The sequence below is a fragment of the Polychytrium aggregatum genome (genome assembly GCF_025602895.1).
Source record: "Polychytrium aggregatum strain JEL109 chromosome Unknown BJ171scaffold_19, whole genome shotgun sequence".
In the NCBI taxonomy this organism is placed as follows: domain Eukaryota; kingdom Fungi; phylum Chytridiomycota; class Chytridiomycetes; order Polychytriales; genus Polychytrium; species Polychytrium aggregatum.
Window position 1 is genome coordinate 724,958 of NW_026516221.1, and position 23,659 is coordinate 748,616.

The 23,659-nt window shown below is 57.6% G+C and overlaps 2 protein-coding genes across 2 annotated transcripts; one reads left to right on the forward strand and one right to left on the reverse strand.

Annotated features, from left to right (window-relative positions):
- Positions 1–126: 126 nt before the first annotated feature.
- On the reverse strand, positions 127–10,380 carry BJ171DRAFT_599315 (uncharacterized protein; the record flags this gene model as incomplete). The annotated part of the gene is made up of 13 exons (XM_053114919.1): positions 127–589; positions 730–864; positions 1,020–1,139; positions 1,291–1,510; positions 1,679–3,758; positions 3,947–4,327; positions 4,483–4,776; positions 4,955–5,228; positions 6,139–6,577; positions 6,713–7,041; positions 7,278–9,336; positions 9,519–9,790; positions 10,072–10,380. The coding sequence occupies 13 exons, from the start codon at positions 10,378–10,380 to the stop codon at positions 452–454; spliced, it is 7,050 nt and encodes a 2,349-aa protein (XP_052966610.1). The 3' UTR covers positions 127–451.
- Positions 10,381–11,160: 780 nt separating this feature from the next.
- BJ171DRAFT_599316 (periplasmic binding protein-like I) lies at positions 11,161–13,754 on the forward strand (the record flags this gene model as incomplete). Its single annotated transcript, XM_053114920.1, has 9 exons — positions 11,161–11,371; positions 11,505–11,559; positions 11,715–11,781; positions 11,857–11,895; positions 11,967–12,026; positions 12,159–12,239; positions 12,427–12,466; positions 12,561–12,619; positions 12,864–13,754. 9 exons carry the CDS (start codon positions 11,161–11,163, stop codon positions 13,752–13,754), a joined length of 1,503 nt encoding a protein of 500 aa, XP_052966611.1.
- Positions 13,755–23,659: the final 9,905 nt, after the last annotated feature.

A 23,659-nucleotide genomic window follows, 5' to 3' on the forward strand; every position in this document is an offset into this window, starting at 1 on the left:
GCGCCGATGTTGCTGGCGAGGAAGAACGGAAGCCGGGAACGGGAGCGGGAACGGGCGGAAGAATGGAGGCCGCCCAGCTCTTCCACCACCACCGGTGCAGCTTGCTGAGAGTGCAGCAGTGGAATGGCGACAACGGTCCATCGCATGAGGCAACCGATCGAGTTTCTTTTTATTTGTTTCAACAGCGCACTTTTAGTAACCAACACGCCGCCGATCGTGCCATTGGCTCCCTGGCATATTCGGCCGGGATTGCGATGCACCTGCCACGGCCGCCCATGGGCGATCGTCGTGGGCAATGAATGGGCGTGCATTCGCAGCCACAGAAAGCAGTGCCAACAGAAAGCAGTCCTGGTGCTATATTTTATCGATCGCCGGCAGCCCAAACAACGGACTGCCAGGTTCCAGGAAGAGCTGCGATTTATCCTGCACACCAGGCGCGCCGGTCTCTGGACTAGTTGAAGCCGTGGTTGTACTCAAAGCCTTCGAACTGGGCCTGCGATCGGGGGTTCAGGCGGGTGGTGATCAGAGTCAGCTGGGGCGGCTCGCTGACGTACTCGGGATCAAAGTTGGCGGTGTCGAATTTGTCGGCCTGTGAATCGTCGTGGTCAAGAATGTCAGCTCTCCGTCGTCGCAAGCCTCGCTCGCCCGATAGACCCAGCTTGGAGCAGCATGAGTGTGGGTCGGTGAGCTTGCAATCCCAAGGAAACAAGGGCCGTGACAATAACTTACGATCCGGGGGATGATCGGCGGCTGGTACTGTCGGTAGTAGACACGGTTCCATTCGATTCCGTTGAAATAGGCATGGCCCTTGACCTGCTCGGGGCCCTGGATGCCGAGTCGTCGTCTGGGATCATAGCTCAGCAGCTGCGCGTTGTCGAAAGCAGGGTTCGCAGAATTAGTAGGGCGGCTCTCGCTCGGCGGCGAGGGTAAAATAGGCAATGCCACTTTGCACACAGCTGAGGTGAGGAATTGTCGGCGCATCCCACAACCGCCGCTGTGACGTCTGAGCTAATACGGACCTCAGTCACAATCTGAACGGCAGCAGGATCCCAGTCGCCATTTTTGAAGTCAAGTGGCGATCGGCGCTTTTCGTAGATCGAGTCAAGGATTTCGTTGCTTTCGTCGCCGTTGAAAGGGAACTGCCGAGCACGATGTCGACGGGTAGAATCACGGTCAAAAGCTGCTGCTAGTCACCACCGAACTTATAGCGAACGTAGATGCAGCGCATAATGCCTCGTGATGCTCCTGAAAGTAACGACACAGGCTCCAAGACGCAGCGGGATCACTTACAGCGCCAGAGAGCATGATGTAGATAAGGACACCGTAGGACCAGAAATCGACGACCTTGGTGTAGCGCTTGTTCTCGAGGATTTCGGGGGCCATGTAGACGGGGGTGCCCACATGGGTGGCCGTGGTGTTTGCCTGATTCATTCCCGTTTTGCAGATACCGTAATCGGCAATCTTGATGTGGCCATTGGGCATCATCAGGATGTTTTCAAACTTCAAATCGCTGCCGGTTCATGAGCAAGAGTAAAACATTCAGGTGTGTCATGAGTGGCTCGCCTCTGAAGAGTATTCGCGAATACACTGAAGTCATTGCCCAGTTCGTCGCGCGCTCAAAAAGGACCCACATGCATCCTCATATTCGCGCACTCAGACACTAGCAGCGACGGCATACCGGTACACAATGTTGTGATCATGAAGGAATTCCAGGCCCATGAGTACTTCCGACGCATAAAAGAGAGTGTCGGCTCGACTGAACTTGCGTGCATTCAACAAGTGGGTCAAGAGATCGCCACCGGATGCATATTCCATCACAAAGAACAGGCGCTCGGGGGTCTGGAAGGCACCGTACAGCTGAACCAAGAACGGACAGTCCATACTGCGACCCAAGATGAAGACATCCAGCTCCATTCGGAGCGACTCGAGAGAGTCGCCTGTCAAGACTGACTCCTTCTTCAGAGCCTTCATCGCATAGATTTCGCGATTCTGTTTGTCTTCAACCAGCATGACCTTTCCATAGGCGCCGCGACCGAGAACACTGACGATCTTGAAGTCGTCCATGCTCATCTTCTTTTGTCTTGCCATGGCTTTGCGTCGCTGCTCTTCCTGGAGTCGCAGCTCTTCTTGACGCCGCTGTTCTTCCTGACGCCGCTGCTCTTCTTGGCGGCGCTGTTCTTCTTGGCGGCGCTGTTCCTCCTGACGACGCTCCTCCTCTTGACGACGCTCCTCTTCTTTGCGGCGCTGCTCTTCCTCTTCGCGACGACGCTGCTCTTCCTCGAGACGCTTCTGTTCTGCCAGCTTTGCAGCCTCAGCTCGGGCTTGTTCGGCCTCCAGCTCCTTACGCTTCAGCTCCTCTTCCGCCTGTCGTTCAAGCAACGAAGCAGCCTCAGCTTCGGCGCTGGGGTTGGCCTTGGGCTCCTCACCAATATTTGCTGTGGCAGGTGCTTCGGGTTGGGCACCCTGATTGGGCGTCGCTAGTTGGGGCTGCTCCAAAGCTCCACTACCGAGATTCAGTTTCGTCAGTTGCTCTGCGGTCTCCATCGCCGGGGACAAGGCGGCAGATGATGGTCGAGAGCTTGCTGTCTCAGCCGAAGTGAGTCGAGGAGGGCCGGAATCGGAGGCCGACAAATCCAAGGAGCCTCCACGAGGAGGAATTTGGAGAACCCGCTGCGGCAGATAGTCTTGTGGGTGGGGCATGCGGAGATAGCCGTATCCGCTGCCAGTGAGGTTATAGGGCCGGCCGACGCCGCCGCCGCCGCCGCCGCTTACAGACGCCGTCATCGAGATAAGGCTCTCGCGGGATTCGTTGCGAACAGGAGGAGCATAGATGGATGTTCTTGGTGAGTTCGGACCAATGTGACTCGTGCTTGGTGTATGCGGGCGCTGTGAGTCTGTGCGCGGTTGTGGAGGGTTGTACGGGCCATGAGGAACCGAAGAGCTATAAGACGGAGCCTTGTTCATGGGCGGGGGAGCGTATGGCTGGCTGTAGTTAGCCCCACGAGGCGGGGGAGCGGGCCGAGAACCCGGAGCAGGAGCAACACCAGGACCAGGAGCAGGACCCGGGCGGAGCCCGGGCTGATAGCTTTGCTGGGAGCTTGAGGGAGCGTATTGGAGAGTAAGATGGGTGCCGTGTGTGTGGGGACCTGCAGGACCCGGTGCTGGCGCCGACGGCAGCTGGTACTTCTCCCGAGGCGGGGCCGCGAGGTTAGTGGTGGGCTGGGCCATGGTCACATGTCTTCGGACATCTTTCTGATCGGCTGCCTGGGCGAAATTGTGGGCTTGTTCCACCGAAAGCTGGCAGTGGTTGGCTACAAACTGACTGTGGTCGGTATGGCAGTGCTTGTGGCACACATTGCATCTCAGGGCCGGTACACCCGCGGCAATCAAATAGCCGCAGTGGGCGCACCAGGCCGAGCCCACGATGGCGGTTCTGACAAACTGGTGTGGCTTGTTGTAGGCGATGGATTTGATCTCATCGCTGCCGCGGGTGGGGTCGCGGTGGGCCTGCTGACAGACAGTGAGATTATCCTTGTAGCACTTGATGTGGCAGGCGTACATGCACCCTTCGCACTGGAGACCCTGTCCAGTGAAGAGTTCCTGGCAGACAGCACATTGGATGACTTCGTAGAACTGGCGCACAGCCAGGCGATGGCCGTTGTGCGCGTAGGCTTTGGACATTTCTTTGGCACGGCCGAGCTGGGCGGCGGGTCGCTGGCCCTGCGGTTGGCCCATGGGCTTGCCGCCGCGAACGTGAACTAGAGGCCAGGAAAGCCGAGGGGATGTTAGGACAGAGTAGCATCCCAAGCAGCCTGGGAGCAGCCAAGGAAGAACAGATAATCATACTCGTGGACAGCGTACTCATCGCGTGGGTGGGGGGGGGGCACCGATTAAATCGATGGGAAATGTGCAGAGTAAAATAAGCCATTCGCATCGCCAATCTTACCGAGCGCCATGTTCAGGGTGATTTTGCCTTCACTTCCAGGCTCCATTGTAAGCGTGACATCGCCGGTGCCTCCAAGGATGTTGTTGTTGCGGGCAAAGACAGCTTCCTGGAGCTTCTTGAGCTTGAACCAGACAAAGGACAGGAGAACACGGTCCCGACCGCTGACATCGTAAATGCAAATTTCCAGCTCAAGGGCTCGCTCGACCTCGATGTCAAGCTGGATGCTCCAGACACCGTTGGGAGAAGGAGGGGTCAGAGCCTTCTCTCGGCCATCAATGTAGATGACGGCGATCAGTGGATCGGTCTCTCTTCGGCGATTAGGGATATTGGTGACGGCGTTGAGTTGGATGGATATTCTTCCCGTCAGGGCTTCAGAGAGATCTAATGGCGCAAGCGACAAAGACGGGGGGGGGTGAGTTGGCAACAGCCGCGCCGGAAGAAATTTCCAAATCGCCATGCGAAAGGACACGCACGCACTCCACAACAAATCGGGACAGGCGGCAGCTTTCAGAACGGCGGTCCACAAACTCGTTTACCTGCAGGCGCGGTAAAAGTTTCTTCGGGGATGGAGTCGGTGCAGAGATCTCGATAGAGTCTCATGGACTTGTTCAGGATACCGATTTTAGACTCAATGTTTCGCAGCTTGATGGTGTTTTCCTCCACTTCGACAACTTGGTCGCTAAAGGCGGCGGCATTTGGTGAGTTGCGCTTGCTTCCCAAGATTTGCATGGAGCTCTTGACCTGATTCTCAAAGTCGAGCTTGCGGCGGGTCTCGATGAGACGACGCATGACCTTGGTGGAGCTTAGCTGGGTTCCGGCAATCAGGAAATCTGGATTGATAGAAGGGAGGGGAAAGAGAATGGATGGATGAATGGATGAACGGATTAATGAAAGGAGAGCAAAGGACGGAGCTACGGCGGACCGCCGACGTTGGTGCAGACACGAAGGAGCAGCCATTCTGTCCATTGCCAGGAGCACTCAAGGGATTCGGCTGGGAAGGCGACATACCAAACAGCTCGCTCTCAGACTGGCCGGCCGATACGGTGGAGGGTCGCACCAGCTGAGGGTTGAACTTGAATGCGGCCTCATCAGCATCGAGACGGTCGAGCTCGGTCTGGATGAAGGTGATGAGCTCTTCGGTCTTGCTGATGATCATATCGCACTGCTGGGCATTCTTTGGGTTGGCTCTTTTCATATTGCGAGTGCCCTCTAAGACAGCCAGCTGCTGCTGCAAGCGGGCCGTCAGCGTCGAGCGCTTCTGGGCGAATTCCTCGAGAGAACTCTGCAGAAGGGCCACACCGATAAATAGAACATAGTGTCGTTTAGAGAACCGAATCGCAGAGATCCGAGGAGCATCGAAGAGGTTCGCGAGGTTGACTTGGCGCCATCAAATGCACCAAGGACAAAGAAGACGCAGACGATAGCAGGCCTATGTGCCCGAGTATACCATTGAGGACGAGGGTGGCTGAAGGAGAGGAAAGGTTCTCTGTGGCTTCAAGGAGAGAAAAGGTCGAGAGGTCTGGAGGTCGGGATATAAACAAATAGAAAGGAGTATTGGCGGACGGAGGGAGCAAACCACAGCGAGCAGGCCACAGCACAAGCCGCAGGCGAAGGGCGTGCTCAGATGGACTTGGTGGACGAGAAGGAGAAGAGCCAGGGCGAAAAGGCCTGAGACGAAAGGCCAAACGGTGTCCGGCTTGGGTGGCTCGAGCCGGATGGAGGCGGTGCTGTGGCCCGATTTGGGGCGGATGGGGTGGGACAAGAACGGGACCGTGGGTCCGAGCCACAGTTATCAAGGGGAGGAAGTGCTGGCGTCGAGGAGACGAAGTACCGTTGTGGAGGGGGGGCACGACAGGGCCGAGTGAGCGCCAGGTGGCCGGAGCGGCATGTCGGGTGGACCCAAATTGCCATGGTGGTTCATGTAACTTTATTGACGAGGCGACGAGGAAAGTGGAATGCGCGGTGACAGTCGACACGGGCTGTGGTTAGTCAATCGCCGACCAGCTCTTATCGGACTCATGGATGACCTGGATGGGGTTATTGACATGCCTGGTCTGTCCGCGGCCAAGGGAGCCTCCAGACCATGCCGAACTCGAGTTAGAAGAACGGACTGAGTGGACCGAGTGGACGGACATGCGATCAAGTCGCTGGCCACCACGGAGGGATTTGAAGACAGACAGCTCGGTCCTGACCGAAGTTATGGCACTCTTCCAAAGCTCCTTGGCATCAGGCTTATCCTCATCAGCAGGCTGGCCAGATCCAGCGACTTGGGGTCCAACGATTGCGATGATATGGTCATCGAGAAGGTGGGCGGATGAAGTGTGATGGGCGAGTTCATCAGCTTCTTTCTTGGTGTGGGAATCGAGTTTGTCTCGCAAACGACTACTGAGACAGAATGCGAGGAGCTCGTTGGGAATCAATCGGATGGCCAGTCCCAACGGAAGCGAGAAGACCCCGATGAGCAGGCAGGTGAGCCACTGAAAGCCATTGAGGGGAGTCGTGTGGAATGCGACATTCCCAAACTCGACAATGATTGCTTGCAGAATCGACACAACCACAATCACGATCGTGAAGTACATGTTTTTGAAACACGTGCGGAGCACATTGAGCTTGCCGTCGACCGAGTGGCAGCTGACAGAGCAGGAGAAGCAAGTCAGCGGGTGGGCGAGGCCTGAAGCGCAGACGCCGGATGAGAACACCGATGGCCCAGCGCAACAGACGCCGGATGAGAACACCGATGACCCAGCGCAACGGACAGACACCTACTTGATCATGTTGAAGACCTGGAGCCACACAAAGGCGTTGAAGAGCATGGTCGTCAAGACGTCCTTCTCATACAACACAACCGGGTCGGTGGTGTGGACCATGATTCCGCCGGCAGCAGAGAGGTGCTGCAGCGCAAACAGGTCCGGGCCCTTGAGGAGAATGACGAGATTGACAACGACCTGGAAGGCAGACTGGCCCAGGATCATCTTCCACATCTCGATGGTGATGAGCGGGTGGCTCTTGGACTCGGGAGGCCGGTCCAGAAGCTCGCGCGTCGGCAGATCGGTGGCATAGACAAGAGCCGCGAGCGAGTCCATGATCAAGTTGACCTGGAGGCACCGATGGCCGGCAGGCGGAGCCAGTGTCAGAGGGGTCAGGCAAGTCGAACAGGAATGCAGGCCAGGCAAGTTGAGCAGGATTGCAGGTCAGGCAAGTCGAGGAGGCATGCATCCACACAACATCACCACTCCCACATCACCACTCCCACACATCACCGCTCCCACACATCACCACTCACACACCACCCCACCACACCACCCGCCTCGCTCCGTCGCTGTCAACTCACCCAGAGGAGTTGCACGGCGCTCAGGGCCGAGCCTTGGTCTGCGTCCAGCAGCGCACTCACAAACGCAACAACAACGGCCGTCACATTGACCGTCAGCTGGAACTGCAGAAACTTCTTGACGCCGTCGTTGACGCACCGTCCCCACATCATGGCCTTGACAATCGATGCAAAGTTGTCGTCCATCAGGATGATCGACGACGCCTCCTTGGCCACCTCTGTGCCGGCGATCCCCATCGAGAACCCAATGTCGGCCATCTTGAGGGCCGGTCCGTCGTTGGTGCCGTCGCCGGTGACTGCCACGGTTTCCTTGAGATGCTTGAGCCGTGAGACCAGGATCTGCTTGTCGGTGGGACTCGATCGGGCCAAGACCTGCAGTCGGGGAATCACCAGGTCCATCTCGGCCGGAGCCAGGCTGCGGAACCGAGGACCCTCCATCACAATGCCTCCCGGCTGGTAGATGCCGCACTGCTTGGCAATCGACACTGCCGTGACAATGTTGTCGCCCGTGACCATTCGCACAACGACTCCGGCCCGTCGGCAGTCCTCGACGGCCTCCTTGACGCCTGGTCGCAGCGGATCCTCGATTCCGACAATCGCCAGGCAGGTGAGTCCCTGGCCTCCAAGGTCGTCCAGAGCCGCCCCATGTCCGAGCACATCGCTGTCGGCCAGCCTGGCTTCGACTGCGGCAACACTGCTGTCGACGTCGTCCTCGACGACATCCATCTGGACGTTCAGTCCGTCGTTGCTGTCTCGGGCCGACTGAATCGTGTCCTTGAGCACGGCCTTGGCAACAGCGGTCCGCACCGGTCCCTGGATCCAGGCATTGAACTCGGCCTCGGTGAGATCGCGATATGCAATGCAGAGCGTTCGCAGCGACTCTTTGGCAAACGACTGGATGATCCGGCCCATGTTTCGGCGCTCAGGCGGACTGGCTCCGCTGAACTCGACTTGGCTGCCGTGAGCCACAAGGATGTTCTGGCAGTATCCAAGCACCACCTCCGAGGCTCCCTTGACATGCAGTCGATAGATGGCGGCACCCTGGCTGTTCCTCAGCTTGACCAGCGTGGCCATGGACTTGCGCTCGGACGAAAACGGATAGATCTGGACGGTCTCCATGTGCGGCTGCGTCCGCAGGTCGGCCGGGTTGCCCCCCATCTTCTGGATCCAGTTGACGAGGGCGGTCTCGGTCTTGGACCCAATGTACTCCTTCTTGCCAGACTCGGGGTTGACCCGCTCAAAGACAGAAGAGTTGACGGCCACAGCCTCGAGCACCAGGTCGTGCAGGGTCTGATGCATGTGGTTCTTCTCGGCCGGAAGCAGGCACGACCGCAGCACCGCCAGCGAGGCATCGGCGGTTCCTTGACGATCGTCAAAGTCGATGGACTGGGCAATGGCACCCTTGACGACGGTCATGACGTTCTGCGTCAGCGTCCCAGTCTTGTCGGAGCAGATGGTGGTGGCGCCGCCCATGGTCTCGCAGGCGCTGATGACTCGAACGAGGTTCTGGTCCTTGAGCATGCGGGTGGTGGCATATGCGAGTGCAAGCGTCACAGCCAGCGGCAAGCCTTCGGGAACAGCAACCACAATGATGGTCACGGCGGCAATGAAGATGTTTGTCAGTCTCGACAAGACCTCGGCCGCACTCTCTTGCTCGGGATCCGATCCGAACCCAACGGTGACCCCGACGGTGATCAGGTACTTTGCAAGAATCGCCAGGAACATCAGGATGGCGACGGCGGTGCCGAGCTTGGCAATGAGCTCGGTCAGCTTGTCGAGCTTGACTTGGAGGGGAGTCTCTTCGTTCTCGGTGCGCATAGCCATCATGGTCTTGCCATGGAACGAGTGTTCGCCGACAGCCGTGATGACGCATCGGCCTGTTCCCTCGACAATCTTGCTTCCGCTGAGCAGGAACGGGTCTGTTGTGGGCGACTTTTTGATCGAGTCGGTCTCGCCGGTGGCCGACGACTCATCGGCCTTGAGGCTGCTTGCACTGAGAACCAGACCGTCGGCAGGGAGGATGTCGCCCGACTCGAGGAGCAGAATGTCACCGACGACGACACTGGGAACAGGATGTGCATACCGTCAGTCCGCAGGACTGTCCAACAACCACACCCAAGCAGAACTATCCGGCAACCGCCGGTCTTGGTGAGCGGCACTGAGATGTGCCCTCCGAGATGTGCCCTCCGAGATGTGCCCGCATCAGAGTCGTCGGCACACCATGCAGCTTGTGGCTGTTCGTACCAGAATATCGACACCAGGGTGGGCTGGCTGTTCCGAAGCACCTTGACAGACCGGTCTTCCTTCTGGGCATTGAGCTTGCGGAACTGCTTCTCCTTCTGGTAGTCGTTGATGCTGCCAGCCAGCACAACGATGACGATGGCGACGATGATGGCGAAGCCCTCGATCCAGTGGGTCTTTGGGTCGTTGTAGTCGGCATCGGCGGGTGATTTCGGGCGAAAGTCCTGATACAGACCAATGGCAAGCGACACCACCGCAGCGACACAGAGAAGAACCTGTGCGCATGATCAAACGAGACACCGGCCGTCAGTCAGAGGCCAGCCAGTTGATCAGCCAGAGGCCAGCCAGAGGATCAGCCAGGATGCCAGCCAGAGGATCAGCCAGGATGCCAGCCAGAGGATCAACCAGCACGTCCGATTCAGTCGAGTTGATTCTCAGGACCAACGCGGGCAGAGCAGAACAGCACCGAATGGATGGCAGGCGAGTGCAATGAGGGGATCTCAACGGCTCGTCTTGCGTATTGGCAGAGGATATCGGGACAGTTGGGCGATCATACCAGGATCTTATCTTGGAGCGCCTCGAGCATGAGACTCCAGAGGCTTCTCTGTGCCATCTGTGGAAGCACGTTGCGGCCAAACGATTCCACTCTTCGCTCATATGTATCCGGCTCGGTTTGACTAATGGTGCAGCTGAGGCCCTTTTGAACATCAACCTCAAGTGACCTGGCGACTTGATCGACCCCGCGCAACTTTGACAATGCGCTTGGATCTTTCGTCGGCGTCGTCAAGGCCGAGAGTTCCTCGACGGTCACGCCGAACGAGCTCTGGAGGCTTGGATGTGCGGTCAACTCTAGTCGCTTTGACATTGCTGCCAACACACCCATTCACCGTTCGTCAGTCCATCAGTCCGTGCTCCACCGCTCTCGGTTCATCAATCGGCTCGCTCGATGGCATGTCCCACACCCCGAGTTTCAACCAGCATCCACCAGCATCCACCAGCATCCACCAGCATCCACCAGCATCCACCAGCATCCACCAGCATCCATCAGCATCCACCAGCATCCACCAGCATCCACCAGCATCCCATCAGCATCCACCAGTGCACCAAACAACCCACCTGTATTTGTGCGTTTCTGCACCCTCGTGGGCGGCGATCCTTGCTCGGTCGGCTTATATACCCTGGCATCAATGGTGCTCTGTCGGGCTGAGGCACATGCGAACAATGGCCGGCAACAATGCACCGACCCTGGAAGCTTCTGTCCGGGTGGCCCGCTTGCCCTTTGTCTGCTGAATGCCATGATTCGCTGCTGCTGTGAACGGGAGTGGAGTGGAATGGAGTGCAGCGAGTGGCCCCGTCCTCGATCACCAAGCGCAGCGCAGAGGGATGATACAGCTGCCTGATTGGCAGTGACGATACCACTCGGCTCTGCATCCTGCTATGGGACAACTGTGGCCCATGGACTTTGACCACATTCGCTGCCGGACCGACGGGACACTTCCCTCTCGGCGATTTGCCTTGTGGCTTGCCTCGGCGACCATCAACCCGGCGACCATCAACCCGGCGACCATCAACCCGACGACCATCGTCTCGGCCACCACCATTTCCCAACCACATGCATCCATCAGGCAATTGCCTTCTCTGAGCAATGCTGCGTATCTTTGGGTCTCTCTTGGTTCTGTGGCTGCTCTCCATCTTGGCCGACATGGTCGATGCCGTGCATCATGGATCCGTCGCGGTCAAGGTCGGCCTCATTTACGACATTGACGATCCGATCGACTTTCCCGAGAACCCGTATCTCCTGACGGCAATGCAGATGGCTTTCAACGAAATCAACAACAGCTCGACGATCCTGCCGAGTGCGTTCATGCGCCATTGACGCTGGTGCATGCAGACCCTTTCGCGTCGCTCGTTCTCATGCAAACCTCCGTCCGTGATCGACGCCATGCTCACCCAGGACCCAATATGACCTTCATTGTGCTCGACGAGCAGATGTCACGCTACTGCCTGTCGTCGGCAGCAGCCGCGGCTCATTCAGCGACGGAATGTAATGGTTCGAAGCTCGCTCTCTCGGCCTCACATGCACTTGCTGCACTTGCTGCACTTGCTGCACTTGCTGCACTTGCTGCACTTGCTGCACTTGCACTTGCTGCACCGAACTCGCCACTCACACGTGCGGCTCCTTGCCGGCGTTCGTTCCAGCGTCAGTCTCCTCGATATGATACAAAATGACGGCATCAATGCTGTGATCGGAGACACAACCAGCGAGGTGGGGTGCGTCCGCCCGCGACGCTCTGTGCAAATCTCGTTGGATCATCGACTCACGCCTCTGCCATGTCTTCAGCAAAGCGAATACGAAGCAACCATATCCAGCTTCTATGATGTGAGTCTCGCTCTTCAGAGACCCGGCGACTGATCTGCCTGTTGCTTACTGACCTCGCTGCCCATCAACAGATCCTCCACATCGGTCTGTTCACCTCCGCAACCATACTCACCAACAGGACAGCATACCCGGTACGGTTCCAGCCGCACGCAGCCTGACTGCTTGATGGCCCGATGTCCCGATGGCTCGGTGGTTGCCTCACAGGAGTGATCCCACAGGGGCCGTCTAACGCAATAGCCATCTCACCCGAGTTGTGCTTGCAGACCTATCTCTCCCTCATCCAGCCCAATATTGTGTATCTCCAAGCACTATTCGCCTTTGCCAGAGCCATGGGATGGCGATCGGTATGCGCCGTGTTGCCGAGCAGATCTGGGGAGCCGTGAGCGAGCCGAGTGATCCAACTGTCCGAGTGATCCGACTGTCTGAGTGATCCGACTGGTCCAGCGATCCAACTGGTCCGAGTGGTCTCGCCTCGGGGGCGAATCTCTCGTGTCGGCCGACTGATCTGCTCATCCGGCAACTCACAATCAGGTGGCTCTAATGTACAGTCGTGAGCCATTTGGAACCACTGGTAAGCATGCCAGTGAGCCTGTAGGAGATGGTATCTGTAGGAGATGGTATCTCCGACGCTGTGCTGCGCGTACTGCGCGTACTGCGCGGCGCAGTGGGTCGTGACCTGTGCTGCGCTTTGCGTTTTCACGCACCGCAGGCAGGCCACCGCAAGGTATACCTGCGGGTTGCCCCCGTTCCCCCCGTTTGTCTGGAGTTCGGTTTTATCGTGAATAAACGTAAGTGCTCCCCGAGCTCACCCGTCCGCTAGAGTAGCCTAGCACCGCCCTGTTCTGCCCCGTCCTGTCTTGTCTTGTACCCCCTCCCTCCCCGTCTTGCCCCAACGTCCCAGTAGTGGACGTTACATGGTAGCATCGGAAATCCTCGTCTTGTTTTCGTCCTGTTTGTCCTCTTTCTAGATCCTCAAGCTGGATCCCGCCTCTCTTGCCGACCGACTCTCCTCTCTGTCCCTGGAGCCTGCCCCTGCCATGAGCAACCCCCGCCCACTTCCGGAAGCCTTCCTCAAGACCTTCCGTGCCCCAGTGTTTACTGGGAAGAGCCGCTCCTCCTCGGTGGAGGACTGGCTGCAGCAACTCGAGGACTACCTCGATGCTGCCCAAGTCGCCCCCACCCACCACATCGTCGCCGCCAAGCTCTGCTTAAAGGACCAGGCGTACCGTTGGTACCGCCGCCAAGGGTTCGACGAGCAGAGCGAAGGTGTGTTTGACGACTTCAAGGACCGCCTCCGTCGCCGCTTCGGCAGCCCCAATGCTGAACTCATTGCCCGTGACAAGCTATACTCTCTCGTGCAGCGTGGTTCTGTGACCCGCTACATCGAGGAGTTTGAAGACCTCTCCTCCCAGATTGAGGAGCTGGGCTCTGCTGATGCGATGTACCTCTTCCAGAAGGGCCTCAAGCCCAAGATCAGAGAGTACATCGCCAGCAACCCTGATGCCCGCAAGTCCCTGGACGTGATGATGGACGTTGCCGAGAACCTCGACAACGTCCAGTACCATGGCCGCCAGTTCTACCCGCAGCTGGCAGGCGGCCATCGGTCTCATCACGTCCCAGCCCGTCCGCCTCGCCCGGCCCCGCCCGCAAGACCCATGCCTGAGCCCATGGACGTTGACGTCAACGCCATGGAGGCTCGTGGCCCTCCCCGCTCCCGGTTCCAGCAAGCTGCCACTGTCTCCCCCAAGGACAGACAGAAGCAGGAGGACCTCCGCCATGGTTCCTGCTTCTTCTGTCACCGACCGGGACACCAGGCCAAGGAGTGCCCCATGAAGTCGGGAAACGGCCGACCCTACTAGGTGGCTCTGGAGCCCTAGTAGGAGACCAACGCCGTGGATTGCTCAATGCAGTCCACGCGTCTCCAGAGGAAGTTCACCTCGCCCCCTCCCCCGAAGGAGAAACAAACCAAGTGTTGTGCGTCGTGCGAGAGGTGCATGGTGGCGCAAGCCGCCTGCCTCTCCACGAACGTGAAGAGAAAACCAAAATTGAAAACCAAAACAAAAAAGAAAATCAAGAACCCTTGAGGGACAGGACCGCCTGTGCCCTCACCCCTGTCAAGTCGTGTGTGTCGGATGCTTCCGACATGTGTCCGCAAGCCGTGGACGTCGTGTGCAATGGCGTGCTGACGCCGCAGGCCCCCGCAATGGCCGAACCCTATCCAAAATGTCCGAGTGGCCGTGATGAAGCCAACCAAGACCAAGTGTCGCCCTGTAACGTCCACTACTGGGACGTTGGGGCAAGACGGGGAGGGAGGGGGTACAAGACAAGACAGGACGGGGCAGAACAGGGCGGTGCTAGGCTACTCTAGCGGACGGGTGAGCTCGGGGAGCACTTACGTTTATTCACGATAAAACCGAACTCCAGACAAACGGGGGGAACGGGGGCAACCCGCAGGTATACCCTGCGGTGGCCTGCCTGCGGTGCGTGAAAACGCAAAGCACAGCACAGGTCACGACCCACTGCGCCGCGCAGTACGCGCAGTACGCGCAGCACAGCGTCGGAGATACCATCTCCTACACTCCCACACTTAAGAAGGCTTCCTGCGAGGAGCCCTGCGTGTGCTCTTTATTTGGGGCTCCTCGAGGTGTTTACCGTATTTACTCAGCTCCTCGGGTGCATGGGACAAGTCCTCCAGTGTTTGCCATGTGTTGCCCGAGTGTGGGTAACCAACCCACTTGACATAAAACCGAAGTGACCCATCAGCCACTTTCTTGTGCCTCACGATCCTTTCGACTTCATATTCTTGAGTATAGTATTGTCCGAGGTCGTCTTCCAGTGGTGCGTCGTCCGGGACACCTTCGTCGGCGTCGGGGAACTGTGCTGGACTGCGGGTCGTGTGGCGACGCAGCTTGGACACATGGAAGACAGGATGGAGCTTGCTTCCAGGTGGCAAGTCCAACAGGTAGTTGAGGGGACTGGGTCGGGCCGCTATCTTGAACGGTCCTCGGTACTTGGGCAACAACTTCTTTGACTGGGCTTCGGGGACCTTGATGTTGTCGGCGTCCAGGTAGACAAGGTCTCCAACTTCAAAGGAGACATCCTGGTGTCGGCGGTCGTAGTACTTCGCCATCACTTGTTGCGCATCCGTGAGCGCGTCGGCGATCATCTTGTGTCGGACTTGATGATCTTTGACAAAGGCACTTGGTTTGGGAGGCAATCCAGCCGTGGACTCGGTCAGTGTCAAGGAGGTGGGAACATCAGGCTGGAATCCGTAGAGCGCCTCAAAGGGGCTCAAGCCAGTTGTGCTCGACTTGGCGGTGTTGTATGCAAACTCTGCATGACTCAGCTGTATGTCCCAGTCGTCTTGGCTGGTCGAGGCGTATGTCCTCAGGTATTGCTCGAGGGTGCGGATCGTCCGCTCGGACTGTCCATCCGTTTGTTGGTGGTGCGAGGTTGACATGTTCAGCTTGGTGCCGAGATGGTCGAACAGACTTGTCCAAAACAAGGAGGTGAATCGGGGGTCTCGATCACTGACGATGGACTTTGGGAGGCCGTGGTGCTTGAACACATGCTTGAAGAACAGCAGTGCAAGGTCAGGCGCGGAGCATGTCGTCTGGCACGGCACAAAGTGTGCCATCTTGCTGAACCTGTCGACAAAGACAGCGATTGCATCGTGGTCCAACTTGGTCGTCGGTAGATGCGTGATGAGATCCATGGACATGCTGGTCCAGGGGCGGTCGGGAACAGGCAGGGGTTGCAGCAATCCTTGCTCTCGGGTCGTGCGTGACTTGACCATCTTGCAGGTATGGCAGGACTCGATGTACTTCTCGACGGTGCGCTTCATTCCAGGCCAGTATGCGACTTTGGCCAGTCGGTCGTATGTCTTCTCGACTCCAAAGTGTCCAGCGAGGGGCGAGTCGTGGACCTCTTGGAGCAACTTGGTCTTCAACGACGGAATGTCCGGCACACAGACACGGCTGTCCTTCTTCAGGAGGAGCAGGCCATCACGCACTGTGTACTCGGATGATTCGTCGTCCTTGGGGAGCTTAGACACCTTTCGGAACAGTTCTCCGAACTGTTTGTCGTTGGCGATGTTGTCTCGGACAACATCCAGCATCGTGTTGTCGACACTGACAGTCGACTCGTACAGTGACGCCAATTGGTAGTCGGGGCGTCGGGACAGTGCGTCAGGCACCACATTGAGTTTGCCTTTCTGGTATACAACCTCGTAGTTTGTGATGACCAGCATCACAACGGACCAATGAGATTGTCCCGCATGCTCTCGCCCTCCGCACCAATCATGAGTCCCCACGTGTTTGTTTGCCCCCATGCATGAGCACGCGCCGTTGCCACCCGCGTCTACTGGTTTCCTGCCTCCCCCACCGCTCGGCACATGTCCCCGGGCTGTGCCAAGCCTCTCTCGCTTGCACACCAGCCACTCTCGCACCCCCTTCTCGCTTCTCTGTGATGCTCCACCCTTCTCGCCCACTTTTGCCCCTCGACCTTCTCCCGGTCTATAAATAGCCCTGCATGTCTGAGCCTATGTTGAACACCAGTTCGAACAAAACTTGTTCTTTGGTGTTCGGGGCTAAAAGCTAATAAAGCTCATACCAAGCACTTGGTCTTCGTCCTTGCGCTTGTTCACTCCTTACACTTTGTTCGAACTCTCTTCTACTGATACCACCTGCTTGGTATCTTCCGCTCCTAGCCCCGCCCCTTTCCTAGTCCTGTCCGAACCTCAAGCACACTTGTGTCTGAGCCCTCTTCGCTCTCCTGTTCTTGAACCTCCTCGCTTTTTTTTTTTTTCCCAGTCCCAGTCCCAGTCCCGCCATGGATCCTGCCCTCGTGGACCGCCTCCGTGCCTTGGAGGCCGAGCTCGCCGAGCTCCGGACAGCTCGCGATGCTCCTGCCGCTGGGTACAGCGTGCAGATGCCGGACCGTTACGACGGTAACCGGCAAGGGTTCCGGGCATTCGTAAATCAGTGCAAACTGTATATACGAATGCAGCCCCACCGGTTCCCTGCTGACCCGATTAAGGTCGGATTCGTCATTAGTCTGCTCACTGGACCGGCTCTCCAGTGGGCGACTCCGATGCTTGAGATGGGTGATCCCCGACTCAACTCTTTTGGCGATTTCCTAGAACGCTTTTCCAAAGTGTTTGACGACCCTGATCGGGCCAGGACTGCCGAGTCAGTGATCACCACACTGTCTCAGGGCAACCGCCCGTGCGCAGTCTATGCATCCGAGTTCCTTCGTATTGCCGCCGATACGACTTGGAACGACGGTGCAAAGATCTCGTTCTTCCGACTTGGCTTGTCGGATGATGTCAGAGACGAACTTTCGCGAGTTCGCCCTCTGCCACGAGATCTGGAGGAGTACATCGAGCTTTGTAACGAGCTCGATGCACGAATCCGCGAGCGCCGTCAAGAGCGCCGAAGCACGCCTGCCCGCTACCGGTCTTCCCAGTTCGCCTTTGGTTCCGCCTCCGCTGCCGTTCCCGCCATCGCTCCCGCGCCCGTCCTCGCTCCGCCGCACCCCTCCTACATTGTTTCCGAGCCCATGCAAGTGGACTCTGCCGTCTCTGGACCCCTGACCGCCGAGGAGAAACAACGCCGCCGCCGCTTTGGACTCTGCCTGTACTGTGGCAAGAAGGGCCACTTGGTACGAAACTGCCCCGTCAAGTTTGGATCTACCAGAGCTACCGGACCGCCCCCTGGACCTCCCGGCCCGAGGATCATCCGCACCATCGTTTACGAAGATGGAGAAGTGCAAGACTTCAGTTCGGGAAACGACCAGGCCCGGTTCTAAGTGAAGGCCTTGAACCGGAGCCGTGCCCACCGCCTTCCGAAAGTGAAGACATTGGTAAGGTGCCTTTGGTAAGTACTGGGGAAGCAGTGATGTGCGGACAGCTTCGCCTTGCCTCTGGACCGGCGGACACTCTCAGCTCTGGCATAGTACCCGTGGCACCTCTGGTGTCACTGGGAACTGCACCTCATCCACAGGTGCAAATACCTGAGCTGTCCTGCCAACCCTCGGCAAAGTTAACTGTCTGTGCTAGCCGCAACCCTGGTGCCGAAGCTGGTACCGAACCAAAGTCTTGTGTTTCGTCTGTTCGTCGTTGCTCGTTGGTTGTTCCCGTCGCTGTTCGTCTTCCTTCTGGTGATTCTCTGTCGTGCGAAGGACTTGTCGATTCTGGTGCCTCTGGCAACTTTATCGACGAGGACTTTGTTGCTCGACACTCTGTCCCCACCTGCTCCAAGGCTTCGCCCTTGGCAGTGGAAGGCGTGGATGGTAAGCCGCTGTCGTCTGGCCCCATCCTCCGCGAGACTGCTCCACTCGAGGTGATTCTCGGGGACGTCTCGCAACGCCTTCGGTTCGATGTGATCAGGTCTCCACATCAACCACTTATCCTTGGCTTTCCTTGGTTGCGCACCGCCGAGCCCAAGATTGTCTGGTCTCGCGGTCTTCTTTGTCTCCCTCCTTCTGTTGATTCCGACCCCTCTCCATGCACTACTTCTCTTTCGTCTTGCTCCACTTCCTCCAATGTCACTCCCCTTCTTGATGATTCCACTCCTTTGATTGATCTAAGCTCCTCTCCTACGCTCCCACCTTCGTCTTCCCCTTCTTGTCTTGTTCCTCCCGAACCCCTTCGCTCTTCCCAAACCCCTTCTTCTGTTGTCAGTTCTCTTTCCCTCCTTGATGTACCTCCTCCTGTTGTTTGTTCTTCGGACATTGTTCAGAATAAAGTAACCGTCGAACATTATTCTGACCTTGTCCACGCCCCTCCTCTCAGCTCGGACGCTCCTCTCCGCGTCTGCAGCATTGATTACCGCTCGATGCGCGAGTCTTTGGATGCATGCAGGCATGGAACGCAACCCCTGACCATCTTTCAGGTCCATGTCCTGCCCACTGACGAGCCGAGCACTGCGACTGTCGAAGTGCCTGCGGAGTACAAGGACTTCCTGTCTGTTTTCTCTAAACAGGAAGCTGACTCCTTGCCTCCGCATCGCCCTTATGACTGCCCCATTGACTTGGAGCCGGGCAAGTCGCCAAAGTTCGGGCCTCTGTACTCACTGTCCGAGCCCGAACTTCACGCTCTGCGTGACTATCTCGACGAGAATCTTGCCAAGGGATTCGTTCGTCCTTCGTCGTCCCCAGCAGGCTCACCAATCCTCTTCGTCAAGAAGAAGGACGGCTCACTTCGTCTTTGCGTTGACTACCGCGCACTGAACGGTATCACGGTAAAGAACCGTTACCCTTTACCGCTGATCGGCGAGCTGCTGGACCGACTTCGAGGCGCGAAGGTGTTCACTAAGCTGGACCTTCGTGGAGCCTACAATCTGCTGCGCATCCGCTCCGGGGACGAGTGGAAGACAGCTTTCCGTACTCGATATGGGCACTTCGAGTACTTGGTGATGCCCTTTGGGCTCACCAACGCGCCAGCGACGTTCCAGCACTTCATCAACGACGTCCTGCGCACCGAGTTGGACCAGTTCGCAATTGCGTATCTTGACGATATCTTGATCTACAGTGCTGATCCGTCGCAGCATGTAGAGCACGTCAAGCAGGTCCTCTCGAAGCTCCGAGCTGCAAAGCTGTATTGCAAGCTGGAGAAGTGCGAGTTCTCCAAAACCTCGGTCTCGTTCCTTGGTTTCATGGTCTCGCCCGAGGGCATCGGTATGGAGCGATCCAAGCTCTCTGCGATCTTGGATTGGCCCATACCGCGCAACATCTCGGATCTTCGATCCTTTGTCGGGTTTGCGAACTTCTATCGACGCTTCATCGATGGATACGCAAAGATCGCGGGGCCCATGACTCGGCTCTTCCGGAAGACGCATGGCTTCCAGTGGTCCCGCGAAGCCGATAAAGCATTCAGATCCTTGAAGGATGCCTTCGTTTCGGAGCCCGTTCTGGTGCATCCGGACCCATCCAAGCCGTTCGTCGTAGAGTCAGATGCGTCGGACTTTGCGCTTGGATGCGTGCTCTCCCAGCGGGGTGCTGATGATCGCCTTCATCCTTGCTCGTTCCATTCGCGGACACTCTCGAATGCTGAACGTAACTACAGCATATACGAGAAAGAGCTGTTGGCGATCAAGGAGGCTTTCGAGGCGTGGCGACACTACCTCGAAGGCGCCCAGCATCCCGTTGCCGTTCTGACCGATCACAAGAACTTGGAGTACCTGGCAACGGCTCGCATCCTAAACCAGCGTCATGCACGGTGGTCCCAGTTCTTGTCTCGGTTCGACATCCGCATCCAGTACCGTCCTGGTGCGAGGAACGGCAAGGCCGATGCCCTGTCTCGTCGCTCGGACTACATCCCTTCGTCGGCCTCCGTGTCGAGGGATCCGCCTCTGCTTCTCGATCCTGCCGCGGTGATACGCGTGCTCCGAAGCAGAGACGCCCGCTCTTCGGTTGCAAGTCGCAGTGACCCTGTGGATTTGCTGCAGCTCATAGCCGAAGAGCAGGCTCGGGATCCCGGTCTAGACAAATACCGTCGTGACCCGAAGTTCGTCTGGAATGGCCAGTACCTCACCTTCCAGAACAGGATTGTGGTCCCAGAGTCGTGCCGAGTTCCGGCGCTCAAGTCGTGCCATGACCCAGTCGCTGTGGGTCATCCAGGCATCCGACGGACTCTGGCTCTGGTATCGCGACAGTTTTGGTGGCAAACCTATCGGAAAGATGTCAAAGAGTACGTCTCGACGTGCGACACCTGTGCACGCTCGAAAGCTCCGCGACACAAGCCGTTTGGGTTCCTGTTGCCACTCCAGACAGCCGATCGACCCTGGGGGACACTGACCATGGACTTTATCACTGATCTGCCAAAGTCCAAGGGTCACACCTGCATCTTTGTGGTGGTATGCAGCCTCACAAAGATGGCACACTTTATGTCCTGGCGTTCACTGCCGTCGGCGGAGGAGACTGCGTCACTGTTCCTCGACAATGTCTTTCGTCTCCATGGCCTCCCCGACACAGTGGTTTCAGACCGAGGAAGTCAGTTCACCTCTCGGTTCTGGAAGGCACTCTGCACGCAGCTCGGGATCCAAACCAGTCTGTCCACGGCCTTCCATCCCCAGACCGATGGACAGACTGAGAGGGTCAACCAGGTCATCAACCAATACCTGCGCTGTTACACGTCGTATCAGCAAGATGACTGGGCCGAGCTGCTGCCGTTGGCCGAGTTCTCTTACAATAACCTCGAGAACTCGTCAACACATGCCTCGCCATTCTTGGCAACCTATGGGTTCCACCCAAGGTTCGAAGTCCCCGTTGTCGCTGGCGGCCCTGATGTTCCCTCTGCCACGGAGAGGGTTGAACATCTCCAGCGGAACCTGGCACTGTTGAAGGAGAATCTTGAGAAGGCAAAGTCTGACTACAAGCACTTCTCAGATCTCCGGAGGTCCCAGGCTCCCGACTTGCGTCCGGGCGATCAAGTCTGGGTGCTGACTCGTAACATCAGCACCACTCGCCCAAGCAAGAAGCTGGATTACCAGAGGATTGGACCATTCACCATCCTCGAGGCCGTCGGGACATTGGCTTTCCGCCTGGACTTGCCAAAGGACATAAAGGTGCACCCGGTGTTCCATGTGTCTCTTCTTGAGCCCTACAAGAAGAACTCGCTTCCGGGTCGGGTGCAAGCGCCGCCCCCTGCGGTGGTCATCGATGGGAACTTGGAGTGGGAGGTCGAAGAGATCTTAGACTCCAAGTTCGTGCGCGGAAAGCTGCACTATCTCATCGATTGGAAAGGCTACCCGGTCACCGATCGAAGTTGGGAGCCCGCCGACATTGTCTTTGCCCCAACGGTGGCCGCGGAGTACCACCGACGCTACCCAGACAAGCCTGGCCCCAGGAGAACTCAAGATGGAACACGCCGTAGTTTAAGGAGGAGATAGTGTGATGACCAGCATCACAACGGACCAATGAGATTGTCCCGCATGCTCTCGCCCTCCGCACCAATCATGAGTCCCCACGTGTTTGTTTGCCCCCATGCATGAGCACGCGCCGTTGCCACCCGCGTCTACTGGTTTCCTGCCTCCCCCACCGCTCGGCACATGTCCCCGGGCTGTGCCAAGCCTCTCTCGCTTGCACACCAGCCACTCTCGCACCCCCTTCTCGCTTCTCTGTGATGCTCCACCCTTCTCGCCCACTTTTGCCCCTCGACCTTCTCCCGGTCTATAAATAGCCCTGCATGTCTGAGCCTATGTTGAACACCAGTTCGAACAAAACTTGTTCTTTGGTGTTCGGGGCTAAAAGCTAATAAAGCTCATACCAAGCACTTGGTCTTCGTCCTTGCGCTTGTTCACTCCTTACATAGTTGTACTCGGCGAGGAACTCCATCCATCGCGCTTGGCGTCGGCTCAGGTTCTTCTTGGTGTCGAGGTAACGCAGTGACTGGTGGTCCGTCACAATCTTGAAGGGCTTGGCGGTACCGTGGAGGTACACTCGGAACTTCTGCAGCGCGTAGATGATCGCAAGCTGCTCCTTCTCGTGCACGGGATAGTTGATCTCGTGTTGGGACAGTTTGCGCGACTCGAAGGCAACGGGCCTTCCCTCCTGCATCAAAACAGCTCCCACCGCAAAGTCGGAGGCGTCGGTGTGCACGGAGACATCCGTGTTCGGGTCGAACACAGCGAGGACAGGAGCGTTCGTCAAGGCGTGCTTGAGGGTCTCGAACGCTTGGCGTTGTGGGTGGTCCCACACGAAGGGGCACTCTTTGCGGAGTAGGTCTGTGAGTGGACCGGCAGTGCGCGCCAGATCGGGGATGAATCGGCGGTAGTAGTTGACGAGACCGAGAAACGACTGCACGTCAGAGACGCATGCGAGCGGCGGCCACTCGACCACAGACTTGACCTTGGCGGGGTCGACTTCGATTCCTCTTCCTGAGACAACGTGTCCCAGGAACGGGACTTGATTCTTGAAGAACTCACACTTGGACAGTTTGGCATACAACTTGTGCTCGCGTAGCTTGGCCAGCACGCGGGCGACATGACCTTCATGGGTCGCTTCATCCTTGCTGTACACAAGGATATCATCCAGGTACACGATGACAGAGTTGTCGAGCTCTTGGCGGAACACATCGTTCATCAGCTGCATGAACGTGGCAGGTGCGTTCGTCAATCCGAACGGCAGCACTAGGAACTCGTACAGTCCGTAGCGAGTCCTGAAGGCGGTCTTGTGGACATCATCCTCGTGGATGCGGATCTGATGGTAGCCTGAGCGGAGGTCTATCTTGCTAAAGACCTTTGCTCCACTCAGACGATCCATCAACTCGTCGATCCTGGGCAACGGGTAGGTGTTCTTGATGGTCTGTTTGTTTAGTGCGCGATAGTCGACGCACATCCTGAGATCACCTTCTTTCTTCTTGACAAAGAGCACTGGTGCACCATACGGTGACTGGCTCGGGCGGATGAACCCATGGGCGAGGAGGTCATCCAACTGGCGCTTGAGTTCGTCCATCTCCGTCAGCGACAGTTGGTACGTCGGTCTTGACGGAGGCGACGAGCCTGGTTCGATGTCGATGCGATGATCGACGGTGCGTTGGGGTGGCAGGCATTGTGGCAACTGGTCGGGGAATACGTCCTTGTACTCGTCGAGCAGCTTGGTCACCACAGGCGGGGGACCGGGACCGGCTTGGTCGGTGTCGTCGACCTCACGCACGACACAGAGGAACGACGTGTCCTTCTTGATCAGCCTCTTGAATTGCATGGCTGAGAGGAGAGGTGGCATGTTGGGTGAGGCCATGCCCTGCAGGACAATGTCAGGGCCA